This window comes from Oncorhynchus mykiss, chromosome 6, assembly GCF_057628025.1.
Source record: "Oncorhynchus mykiss isolate SJ-2025 chromosome 6, ASM5762802v1, whole genome shotgun sequence".
Classification (NCBI taxonomy): Eukaryota; Metazoa; Chordata; class Actinopteri; order Salmoniformes; family Salmonidae; genus Oncorhynchus; species Oncorhynchus mykiss.
In genome coordinates, this window is record NC_143027.1 from 81,399,510 (window position 1) to 81,412,114 (window position 12,605).

Genomic DNA, 12,605 nt, shown 5'->3' on the forward strand with positions numbered 1-12,605 from the left:
CACATCAGTCAGAAAAAGGAGTCTGTGAAAACGACTGTATTCTCCAAAGTGAACATGTCCTGATCTCATCCTGTCACTCACTTATGAAAAAAAGATCAGGGATGTCTCCTTGGTTACCTGTCATCTTCTCGGCAAAACAGTACACGTCGTAAGTCTCGTTGACATCTCTCACTCCGTAGGTTCGCACCCCGGGGAACTCGTCTTTGTCGCCATAGCAATTCTCACGTGGATCATGGATTGGGTACCTTTCACAGAAAACAGAAATGAGTGCAAAATCCATACCAGTGCAGAGTGATAGGTCTACCTTGCAGAGAGATACTTTAAAGTGCTATCCTGTGGGGATCTGATGTATATCTCGTTGTATATGTTTTGATCCAAATACATTCTATTTAATTCAGTGTGTTGGTTTAAACACCTCCATTACAACATCAACATTCTGAGTGAATCAGTTGAGGCAGAGCCGTGTTAGTTTATTGATTCAATCGGAGCCTTTGTCTTCCTTCCTGGGTAACATATTATTTCAAACATATTTTTAAGGTTAAAAAGCTTTAAAAAGCTTCTTAGTCCCAGACTAGGCTTAATCTGTGTCCGGGAAACCGGTCCACTATTTTCCTCTAAACCTTCTAGTACTTCTGAGAAATCAACTAGAGGAGATTTATGGAATGAGGGCTTTCGTTCTGAGGTGTTGAAAAAAACGTACAGGTGAGATCAGAGAAAGGTAAACACAATCCTCTAGGTTTTTGCCAGGGATGGAAGGAGGGATGCATAGAGGACAAGAGAGGCTGTGTGTCAAGAGGAAGTGACATGTTCAGAGGCTCAGCTGTCAAACATTCTACAGGAAGTTCTGCATGGCAGACATCTGTGTTTAGACGAAGGATCAAACCAAATACTGACGTGAAAATGTAAACATTACATAAATGGACAATGTTGAAATACAAACCGTCAAGTATAACTCTATTTATAATTCCTATATGAAGTAAATGACCTCATGATGCTTAGAGAACTGTATGCACAGTCATTATAAACTGTTAAATAAAATATTTTAACTTATTTTCAAACATTGGATAGATTGCAGATCAGGGTTCAAAATTAGACCATTGTTGTCTTTCAAAGCATTCGATTGAGCCTAGTTGGAGTGCCAGATAGGTAAAGATTGCACTTTTGGGATTATTCCATTGGCTCCATTGTGTCAGGCAAGCTCACTCAAGCTCACTTAATATTTTAAAGAAAACAAACAGTATTTGAAGACAAGCCTTTATAGACTCCCTCCTTCACTTTGTTCTGAAATCAGTTCAGTTATTTCCAGTCACTTCATTCACTTCACTGCTTTTGGCACTGATCTGAAAACAGCAACTGATTTCAGATCAGTGCAGATGAAGGAGAGGGATATAGGCTGACCTGACAGTCTGGTCAGAGAGCCAGCCGGCATCACACTGGTGGAAGCCGTCATCGTACGCGGCCTGGAGCTGCTCTGGGGTCGCGATCACAGCACTGTTCTGGATACAGGCTGCCTTGGCCTTCTCAAAGGTCAGTGTGTAGCGTGTCGTGATGGCCCGGTAGTGAAACACGATACCTGGAGAGAGACAACAGTGTAACAGCGACAGAGCAGCCACTAATGCCTCCATAAAATAATTAGATCACTGCCTATCTGTGTGGCTTAAAGATACATGATTTATTTTGCTTCAAAGTTGTCTGTATGGTTCATATACAGCACATAGAGCAAATTATAGAATATCAACAACAACAAAAATACTCATGAAACCATACAAATCCTTAGTTTTAGGCAAATAACATTTTTAATGTCCTAAAATCAAAAGATCAAAAGAAACTGACGTGTGTACAGGGGTAGCTTTAAGCACCAACTTTGTTTACAAAGAGAGCAATATCCAAAGATGAATTCCTTGGCAACAAGCAGTCGTCACACTCCCACTACCCTCTGTCCCTACCTTGAACCAGGACGTCCACAGTGTCATGGTTGTCCTCGATGCCGTGCTGGACCTCACATCGGTAGGTGCCGGTGTCGTTGGACCTCAACTCTGTGATCTTGATGCTGGCGTCAGTGGGGGTCTGGGGGTAGCCCACCATGTGGACCCGGTCCAGATAGTCCTCCTCCACCTTGACCTCTCCGTCCATGGCCACCAGGATGACAGAGACACGCTCCTTGGTGATGCGGCTCCATTTGATGCGGTGAGACAGGGGGGCAATGGTGGGGGCGCCGGGGTCGTGGACGGTGTGGTCCTGGAAGTAGGGTTAAAGTTCAAGTTTATTAGAAAAACATAATTATATTACAATATAATATTAAATACTATTTTTATGTTGATGACCACTCTGAAATAAAACAAGTCACATAATGGTGGAACTACAATGGGGTTTCTTATCATGGAACTTTGTATCACTGTAACTTATTCATTGGTCAATTGAACTGCAGTCCTGTCTAACTGAGTTTTTTCTCCTCACCAGGACTCAAATATGTGAAAAGAGTTGATACATAAAACAGTATTATGAGAAACATGAAAACAAGTCAAAACAAAGTGGAGGGAGTTAAAACAGTGAAGGGAGTTAAAACAGTGAAGGGAGTTAAAACAGTGGTGGGAGTTAAAACAGTAAAGGGAGTTAAAACAGTGGAGAGAGTTAAAACAGTGGAGGGAGTTAAAACAGTGAAGGGAGTTAAAACAGTGGAGGGAGTTAAAACAGTGGAGGGAGTTAAAACAGTGAAGGGAGTTAAAACAGTGGAGGGAGTTAAAACAGTGAAGGGAGTTAAAACAGTGGAGAGAGTTAAAACAGTGGAGGGAGTTAAAACAGTGGAGGGAGTTAAAATAGTGAAGGAAGTTAAAACAGTGAAGGGAGTTAAAACAGTGAAGGGAGTTAAAACAGTGGAGGGAGTTAAAACAGTGAAGGGAGTTAAAACAGTGGAGGGAGTTAAAATAGTGAAGGGAGTTAAAACAGTGGAGGGAGTTAAAACAGTGGAGGGAGTTAAAACAGTGGAGGGAGTTAAAACCGTGGAGGGAGTTAAAACAGTGAAGGGAGTTAAAACAGTGAAGGGAGTTAAAACAGTGAAGGGAGTTAAAACAGTGGAGGGAGTTAAAACTGTGGAGGGAGTTAAAACAGTGGAGGGAGTTAAAACAGTGGAGGGAGTTAAAACAGTGGAGAGTTAAAACAGTGAAGGGAGTTAAAACAGTGAAGGGAGTTAAAACAGTGGAGGGAGGGTCCCTGAAACAGGAGATAGTAATCTTGTTAATTTTAAATGAAAAAATAAAAAATAATATGATATTTATTGCTAAATCCAACATCCTTATTTCTCATAACTGTGTAGTATTGATATTGGTGCCAGGCCGACCCACCTGGAAGTAACAGGGTAGTACCAAGGTGCTGCCCAGTAGAGGGCGCTGAGGCAGCTCCAGGGGGACGCTCACACTCAGTGTGTCCTCAGGGTCTGGAGGGGAAGAGGGCAGAGAGATGGACACACACACGCACACACACACACACACACACACACACACACACACACACACACACACACACACACATATATATATATATATATATATAAACACACAATGATTAGCAACCAGACACAGGTAAAGACACAGTCACACGAACACACAAAAGCCATGTAACCAGACACAGATAAATATGTCATTTCATATGCACTGTATAGTGAGGAGTAATATGTCCACATACCCAGAAAGGAGTGCTGCTCATAGCTGCTGATTTGCTGATAATTGTTGAATGTTGCCGAGGTGACGGACAGACAAACACAAAGTAATACAATCCACCTGGTCATAGTTTACCTGAAATCAAAAGAAGAAACGCTGACTATGCACCCTAGGAAGTTTTCTGTTACATTGTAGTTTAAGGTTAATGTTATTCAAAGGCATTGATTGGCCTAAATTCATGCAAATTCATTAAAAGACCTTAAAATCAAAGACAGACCAGTTCTGTCTAAGAATGTCGACCATTAAGGATCACTTCCACACAAACCCTCTGTACCTCTCCTGGCCTCTGACTTCTACTAGAATGCCTTGTTAATGTAACTAGAGTCACTCATGCTGCCTCAGGTTCTGGCCCCAGTCCACTGACTACATCTACAATAGATCATCATAATACAATAGTAATACAGTGCATTCAGAACGTATTCAGATCCCTTCACGTTTTACACATTTTGTTACATTACAGCCTTATTCTAAAGTGGATTAAATCGTTTTTTGAACCTCATCAATCTCCACACAATACCCCATAATGACAAAGCAAAAGCAGGTTTTTAGACATTTTTGCAAATGTATAATTTTTTAAAACATAAGTATTCAGACCCTTTACTAAGTACTTTGTTGAAGCACCTTTGGCAGCGATTACAGCCTCGAGTCTTCTTGGGTATGACGCTACAAGCTTGACCCACCTGTATTTGGGGAGTTTCTCCCATTCTTCTCTGCAGATCCTCTCATACTCTCTGTCAGGTTGGATGGGGAGTGTCGCTGCACAGCTATTTTAAGGTCACTCCAGAGATGTTCGATCGGGTTGAAGTGCAGGTTCTGGCTGGGCCACTCAAGGACATTCATCGACTCTCTGTACTTTGCTCCGTTCATCTTTCCCTCGATCCTGACTAGTTTCCCAGTCCCTGCCAGTGAAAAACATCCCAACAGCATGTTGGTTTCATCAGACCAGAGAATCTTGTTTCTCATGGTCGGAGAGTCTTTAGGTGCCTTTTGTAAAACTCGAAGTGGGCTGTCATGTGCCTTTTAATGAGGAGTGGCTTCCGTCTGGCCACTCTACCATAAAGTCCTGATTGGTGGAGTGCTGCAGAGATGGTTGTCCTTCTGGAAGGTTCTCCCATCTCTGCAGAATAACTTTTGGAGCTCCATCTGGTTCTTGGTCACATCCCTGACCAAGGCACTTCTCCCCGGATTGCTCAGTTTGGCCCGGGCAGCCAGCTTTAGGAAGAGTCTTGGTGCTTCCAAACTTCTTCCATTTAGGAATGATGGAGGCCACTATGTTGTTGGGGACCTTTGATGCTGCTGACATTTTTTGGTACCCTTCTCCAGATCTGTGCCTCGACACAATCCTGTCTCGAAGCTCTACGGACAATTCGTCCAAACTCAAGTCTTGGTTTTTGCTCTGACATACACTGTCAACTGTGGGCTAATATAGACAGGTGTGTGCCTTTCCAAATCATGTCCAATCAATTACATTTACCACAGTTGGATTCCTATCAAGTTGTAGAAACATCTCAAGGATGATTAATGGAAACAGGATGCACCTGAGCTCAATATCAGGTCAAAGGGTCTGAATACTTATCTATTTATTTTTAATACATTTGCAAAAATTTCTACAAACCTGTTTTTGCTTTGTCATTATGAGGTATTGTGTGTAGATTGATGAGCATTTGTTTTTATTAATCCATTTTAGAATAAGGCTGTAACGTAACAAAATGTGTAAAAAGGTCAAGGTGTCTGAACACTTTCCAAATGCACTGTATATGCCATTTAGCAGACACTTATGGAAAGTAACTTACAGTCATGCGTGCATAACCTTTATGTACGGATGGTATCGAATCCACTATCCTAGCGTTGTAAGAGCCATGCTCTACCAACTGAGCTACAGAGGCCCACACATTTGTGAACTAGTTTCCCAACTCCTCCCAAACAAACCCATTACCTCAGAGGTGCCTGTGTGGAAGGCATGTACAGTACACCATTATACTTGCAGTAAATCCAGTCCTGTTTTTTCAAATCCATTTTTAGACCAGTTCAATCTGGGCATTAATGACATCAGAATGAATGAAGCACTGAAACGGCGTCCTCTACTACTAGCTTCACTGAGAAACACTTTCATTATGTAGGTTGTATCAAAACTACACAATGAATTATGATTGAATTGGAAGCACAAAGGGCTATATTGTTAGAGTGAATGAATGGCTAAAGTTTAACAACTGTGTACATAAAGTTACAGTGGCCTATTCGTTGCAGCCAACTTTAAACAAGGGCTGGATGGATGAAGCCCCCCCCCCCCCCTCCCTGCCTGCAGCTCAGTTACCCCCCGATGAACTCTCCCCAGTTTTCATAGAAATAAAATAAGCATATAAGTCATCATTGTATGAAATTCAACCAAATGAATATACTGTAAAAAATCAAAAAGCAAATAGTATTTGTGACAGTATAAAGTTAGAAGGTGAACTGTTTAGGCAAAGGCATTGTAACATCAGTATTGATACTGCTACAAGTAAGGGCTAATAATACCATGATAATATCAACATCCTGTAATTCTGCATGTAATTCAAAGAGTTTGATATGTGGTAAGTGTTATATGTGTTAGTGTTGCAACTCCAAGCTCATGAAATAAAGCATTACAAATGTCACTCCTCATCTCACACAGCAGTCCGTTCTGTTGTTAACGCCTCGATCACACCGAAAGCCTCTTTGTACAAAATAGTACGCAGCATCATCTGATATGTGTGAAACATAAGTTCAACATTCAACATACAGTTTAATGCATATGTTCAATAGATCCAACATATGCAGCACACAGAACGCACTGCACCTGCCTCTGCAACACAACGCTGCGAGGCAAACACAGAGTTCCATTGGAAATGAATGTATTTCTGGTGTACCAAAACGCAATAACGCTGTCAGTGTGGTGGAGGCGTAAAACACAAACCTCTAAACAGGAGGGAGGGGGTGGCCAGGGACGAAAGCAGTCAACAGAAATGCTTAGTAACATCCTCAGATATATAGACATGTACTCACACTCATACACAACCTCCCTGTTCTCCCACCATGAACAAAGAGCTACTCAGTTATTTCAGAAGTAAATGTTCAGGTTTGGTGTTATTGCGTTGGAGCTCGATTCTGTTATTTCTGAGTAACAGCCCCTCCCTCCTCTTTAAGTAAAGACTACAACTTTTCTGAAGAGAGAGAGGGGAGGTGGCTTCTTGCTCAAAACTTCCAATACCCGACCAGGGTGAATTTCCCAGAGTAGGATCAATGGAGGCTGTTGGAAGGAAGGAGAAATGGGGAGTGGGGAGGAGAGGCTCATCATAATGGCTGGAAAGTAATGAATGCAACGGTAACAAACACATGGACCAATAAAATATGAGTTTGGTAAACCCAGAGCAGTTATAGTTTTGTCTTTCATGATTTGGTCAGTACATAAGTCTGACTAGAATAGCAGTGTGTGTGGGTCTGTGTGTGTGCGTGGTTGTGTGTGTGTGTACATGTGTTTGCGTGTGTGTGCGTGCATGCTTGTCTGTGTGAGTGCATATGTGTGTGCATGCATGTCTCACCGAGGTTCAGTCCCTCACTGATCTAAGTATATAATGATGTATTTTCTATTTATATTTTTTATTCAGAATATGGTTCCTGGTTTAGGGCCATTTGGACCAGGTCACTTTTGCTAAATAGATTTTATCTCAACAATAGAAACCTGAATATAAAGGTTACTCAATATATATATAACTCAATATAAACCAAATCTAGTGGCAAGCGATGGTGATCTAATCTCTCATGACATCTTCAACAGTAGTTTATTTGGTTCTGGCTGCCGAGACTAATGGTAATGAAATAATCACAGTTGTTCTCTTGATGGGATGTGACCAGTAAATGAGCCATGACAGTAAGTCTTCATCCCAAATGATACCCTATCCCCTTTATAGTGCACTACTTTTGACCAGGTCCCATAGGGCTCTTGTCAAAATAAATGCACTATATAGGGAATAGGGTGCCATGTGGGATGCACCCTAAGACTCTAACCTAACACTGGGGTCACTGTGAGCAACATGCTATTCCCAGACCATGCCGGATGGTTACACCCACTAACACAGCATGTTTCCCACACTTATCCTAACATAAGAAGAAGACAGGGTACTGATTCTATCTATAGCGGGTTACAGGTGGGGGGCTATATTAGATCTGGGACAATAAACTGAAAATGATCCATAACCGACCAGACAGAACACTCTAATCGCAGGCATTTTGCTGATATTCTTCATTACCATAAGTAGCCTATACTAGAGAAATGTGAAGTTTTAAATGAAATAAGTTTGATAATATGTGTGATTGTTAATGGGACAATTGATGGATAAAACCATCAAACTAGTAGTAAAAAATGATGGTGTACATTAATGTTATTTCCTTAATGTTCCATCTTTTCTGAGTACCTAACTGTGTTTACCCCCTTGTGTGAAGATAGCCATAACATAACAGCATGAAACCATTTCAGATCTTGTGTGAAGATAGCCATAACATAACAGCATGAAACCATTTCAGATCTTGTGTGAAGATAGCCATAACATAACAGCATGAAACCATTTCAGATATTGTGTGAAGATAGCCATAACATAACAGCATGAAACCATTTCAGATCTTGTGTGAAGATAGCCATAACATAACAGCATGAAACCATTTCAGATCTTGTGTGAAGATAGCCATAACATAACAGCATGAAACCATTTCAGATCTTGTGTGAAGATAGCCATAACATAACAGCATGAAACCATTTCAGATCTTGTGTGAAGATAGCCATAACATAACAGCATGAAACCATTTCAGATATTGTGAGAAGATACTCCTAACAGCATGAAGCCATTTCAGATATTGTGTGAAGATAGCCATAACATAACAGCATGAAACCATTTCAGATCTTGTGTGAAGATAGTCATAACATAACAGCATGAAGCCATTTCAGATCTTGTGTGAGCTTACATTCATATTTTTCATCCTTGATCTCCAGTTACAGCATTGTGCATATACATAGTTAATACTGTGTACAAAAATATCTGGGTTGATTGTTGTGAGTCAGCATAGACTCTGAATGGAAAGCGTAGACACAGAATACAATTATTCAGTTATTCCTGTATAGTTACAGAGGTATAAATCAACGTAAAGCGTCAAGTCAACTGTCACACTGCCTTAAACAACAAACATCAGATCAATAACTCTCCCTTCAACACCCAAGCCTGATTAAGTAATAATACATTAGACCTGAGCAGGACAGGAAGAATCCCAGTACTGGACCAGTGTCCTGGGATAACCTCTCAGCAGGACAGGAAGAATCCCAGTACTGGACCAGTGTCCTGGGATAACCTCTCAGTAGGACAGGAAGAATCCCAGTACTGGACCAGTGTCCTGGGATAACCTCTCAGCAGGACAGGAAGAATCCCAGTACTGGACCAGTGTCCTGGAGTAACCTCTCAGCAGGACAGGAAGAATCCCAGTATTGGACCAGTGTCCTGGGATAACCTCTCAGCAGGACAGGAAGAATCCCAGTACTGGACCAGTGTCCTGGGATAACCTCTCAGCAGGACAGGAAGAATCCCAATATTGGACCAGTGTCCTGGGATAACCTCTCAACAGGACAGGAAGAATCCCAGTACTGGACCAGTGTCCTGGGATAACCTCTCAGCAGGACAGGAAGAATCCCAGTATTGGACCAGTGTCCTGAGATAACCTCTCAGCAGGACAGGAATAATCCCAGTACAGGACCAGTGTCCTGGGATAACCTCTCAGCAGGACAGGAAGAATCCCAGTATTGGACCAGTGTCCTGGGATAACCTCTCAGGAGGAAATAAATAATCCCCGTACTGGACCAGTGTCCTGGGATAACCTCTCAGCAGGACAGGAAGAATCCCAGTATTGGACCAGTGTCCTGGGATAACCTCTCAGCAGGACAGGAAAAATCCCAGTATTAGACCACTGTCCTGGGATAACCTCCCAGGAGGACAGCCAAGATTTGTCCAGTAGAGAGGTAAAGAGGGATCCCACTCTGGCAGAGCCCATGGATTCTGCACGTCCCTGCAAATTCTACTGTGACATGATGATACATGTGGTGCGGAGGAGTTCTAAGAGACACTATGGGACAGTAGTGCAAGAGGCTGATCTAGCGGTATCACTGACACCTCCAAACCACATACAGCCCCTAGAGATGAGGGTTCAATGCATTAGTCCACCTCAACCTTTCAGCCTTCTCAACTATCTCCCTGTCTCAAACCCTGTCTAACATCCCCCATTAAGTTAGGTAACTACTGTCTCTATTCTCCCTCTATGATCTAATACAGTACGTGCAAAAAGAGGCAGGGTCATCATATAAGCTCCATCATTCTAGAAAAACTTGAGCTGCATAACAATGAAATCATTGTTTAACATATTGCTGGCTTCCTTGAATCAGTGTAGTAGGGTCAATATGAAGAGAATAGCTGTTTTCAATACTGTCAAACCCCATAAACTTTAACAGAATCAGACATCTAAAAATCAACCACTAGCAAAGAGTTAATAACTGGTACGTGCATGGAAAGACATAGCCAACCCTGGAATCAAGGTTCAAACCTGGCAGGGCCAGGGCTTTTCAGGCGAACAGGGACTAAAAACGTTTTGTTTGGAGAAAAAAAGTGACAGTTCATTAGCCGCCAGGTTATTTGAGCGCCGTGCTAACAGCTAACCCCCACAGTGTTTCCATTGAGCTGGTGTGGTACGGTCTATTCCCGGTGAGGCTGGGGCCCATAAGACCCGGTCTGTTCCCCCTGAAGCTGGTATTATAGGAGCTCTGACAACATTAGGCCCAATGTAAACACTTGGAGGCCTTTTCCATTCCACTGAGAGACCAGTGGCAGGGTAACACTGCTCACATTCAGGTAGAGAGGTTAGCTAGCAGTGTAAGACATGATGGCAGCAGTTAGGGTCCATAGCTAATGGAAGTGATGGCTACTGCTGACTAACACACTGATTGGATCAGAGCTCTCATCGTGAATATAGGATTTTGAAAGCGAGAGGGACACATCTTTTGTAAATTAGAATCGAACAGAAACCACATTAGAGAGCATTTTGTCAATTCATTTGGCGTTTGTGTCGATGATGACTGCTTGGACATTGACGAGCATTGGCACAGCAGTGTCCATCATTGGTGAAACTCATGACAGTGTTCAAGCTTTGGCATCATGGAGGCAAATCTGCAGGTACCAGGCAAGGTTAGCTTATACTCATCCCATTATAGGCTCTTTGCACTGTTACCTGTTTCACACCATCATGGAGACTTGAACCAGGTTCAGCTCAGTAGTGTGGAACAGGAACAAGGCATAGACACTATCAGCATGGTATTATGTCCTACACCTTCATCATTATGCCAAGAGGTCTGAATGCCTGGAACAAAGTAACTCATTAGGCATCCAGAAGAGGACTGGACAGTGGACACCCCTCAAAGCCTGGTTCCTCTCTAGGTTTCTTCCTAGGTTCCTGCCTTCTAGGGAGTTTTTTCCTAGCCACTGTGCTTCTGCCTCTGCATTGCTTGCTCAGTGGGGTTTTAGGCTGGGTATCTGTAAAGCACTTTGTAATTTTGACAACTGCTGATGTAAAAAGGATAGGTGATGTACTAGGTCAATACAGAATACCCCTTCTTTCAGAAAGCATGTACCAACGCTTCACTCTTGTAAGTCCCTTGTGTCCATACTGATGGGACATGCTTTGGATGGCTGCACCGAGGTGCCATCCCACTTCTGACACCAATGTGGTGAATAGCCCTGACTGGGACTCATCTACAGGTCAATCTGACTGTCAGTCCCAACACCTTAAAAGTTACACTAAGAGGTCCAAACCTCTTGACGAGGTCGCTAGCTAGGCTAACTGTTAGGTGGGGCTGAGGTGAGGGAAGTGGACTAGATTAATTTATCTATCACATTTAGGGTTGGCAGTAGCCTCGAGGTTAGCGTGTTGGGCCACTAACCGAAAGGTTGCTGATTCAAATAACAGAGCTGACAAGGAGAAAAATAATTAAATCTGTTGCTGTGCCCTTGAGCAAGGCACTTAACCTTAATTGCTGCAGGGGTACTGTACAATGGCATCCCTGGCTGTGACCCCACTCCCTCAGGGTGTCTCAGGGGGGGTTGGGATATGCAAAAAATCACATTCCCATTACACATTTGTGTGTAACAGGACAAATATAAGCACCCCCCCTAAATACTATTATGTTATAATAGTACTTTCGGCACACCGAAAATCTCCCCCCTTCCAATTTCCTTAATTTTGTGGCTAGAGTCAAATAGATTCTGTGGCACACATCAGATTCAAATACTTTCTATAGAACAAACTTCATAGGCAACCGAAATGAATAATGAATGTATGTGTGTTATATTAAACATAGAGGAGGGAGTAGGGCGGCATCTTTACAGATAGCTAATGTGTAGATTAGTCTTGGTTAGGAGGTTGCATTATCGGCACGCACGACTTGCGCGTCATTTTAGGTAGTGTGAAGATGATTAATTATGTGCGCTCGTGGACAATACACTACAGCACAAAGCTAAGTTTGCAATTTGATAACCCCGAACCAAATAATTACGTTTTGTTCACCTGTAGAAATGCAGACTCTCTCCGCGATCCGTCAGCTCAAAGATAAAAACTGCACCTGCAGAAAAGGTAAATTATTCTGGAATTCTTATTTCTTCGAGGAACGTTTATTCTCAGTGAGTTTTCTGTCGTAAATGTTTCTTGTCCCGTTGATGGTCGCGTGTACCAGTTTAAAATCCCAGTGACAGCCCACGAGCGGTAGAGGACGATGGGCCGCGCAAGTGTGGAGAGCGAAAAGAATCCACTTTCACACCCGGAGCAGGTTTAGCTGTAACAAACCTG

General features: G+C 42.5%; 1 protein-coding gene across 4 annotated transcripts in view; it reads right to left on the reverse strand.

Moving 5' to 3' along the window:
- The window catches only part of LOC110506145 (aggrecan core protein), a 30,287-nt gene extending 17,682 nt beyond the window's left edge, over positions 1-12,605 (reverse strand). For all 4 annotated transcript variants that reach the window (XM_090239043.1, XM_090239042.1, XM_090239041.1 and 1 more), the window contains exons 1-6: positions 12,327-12,605; positions 3,682-3,791; positions 3,342-3,433; positions 1,947-2,238; positions 1,399-1,573; positions 118-245 (exon numbers count right to left, since the gene is read on the reverse strand). In XM_090239043.1, coding sequence (XP_090095169.1) covers positions 118-245; positions 1,399-1,573; positions 1,947-2,238; positions 3,342-3,433; positions 3,682-3,784 — 790 coding nt within the window. In that variant the 5' untranslated portion in view covers positions 3,785-3,791; positions 12,327-12,605. The remainder of the gene's footprint in view (positions 1-117; positions 246-1,398; positions 1,574-1,946; positions 2,239-3,341; positions 3,434-3,681; positions 3,792-12,326) is intronic.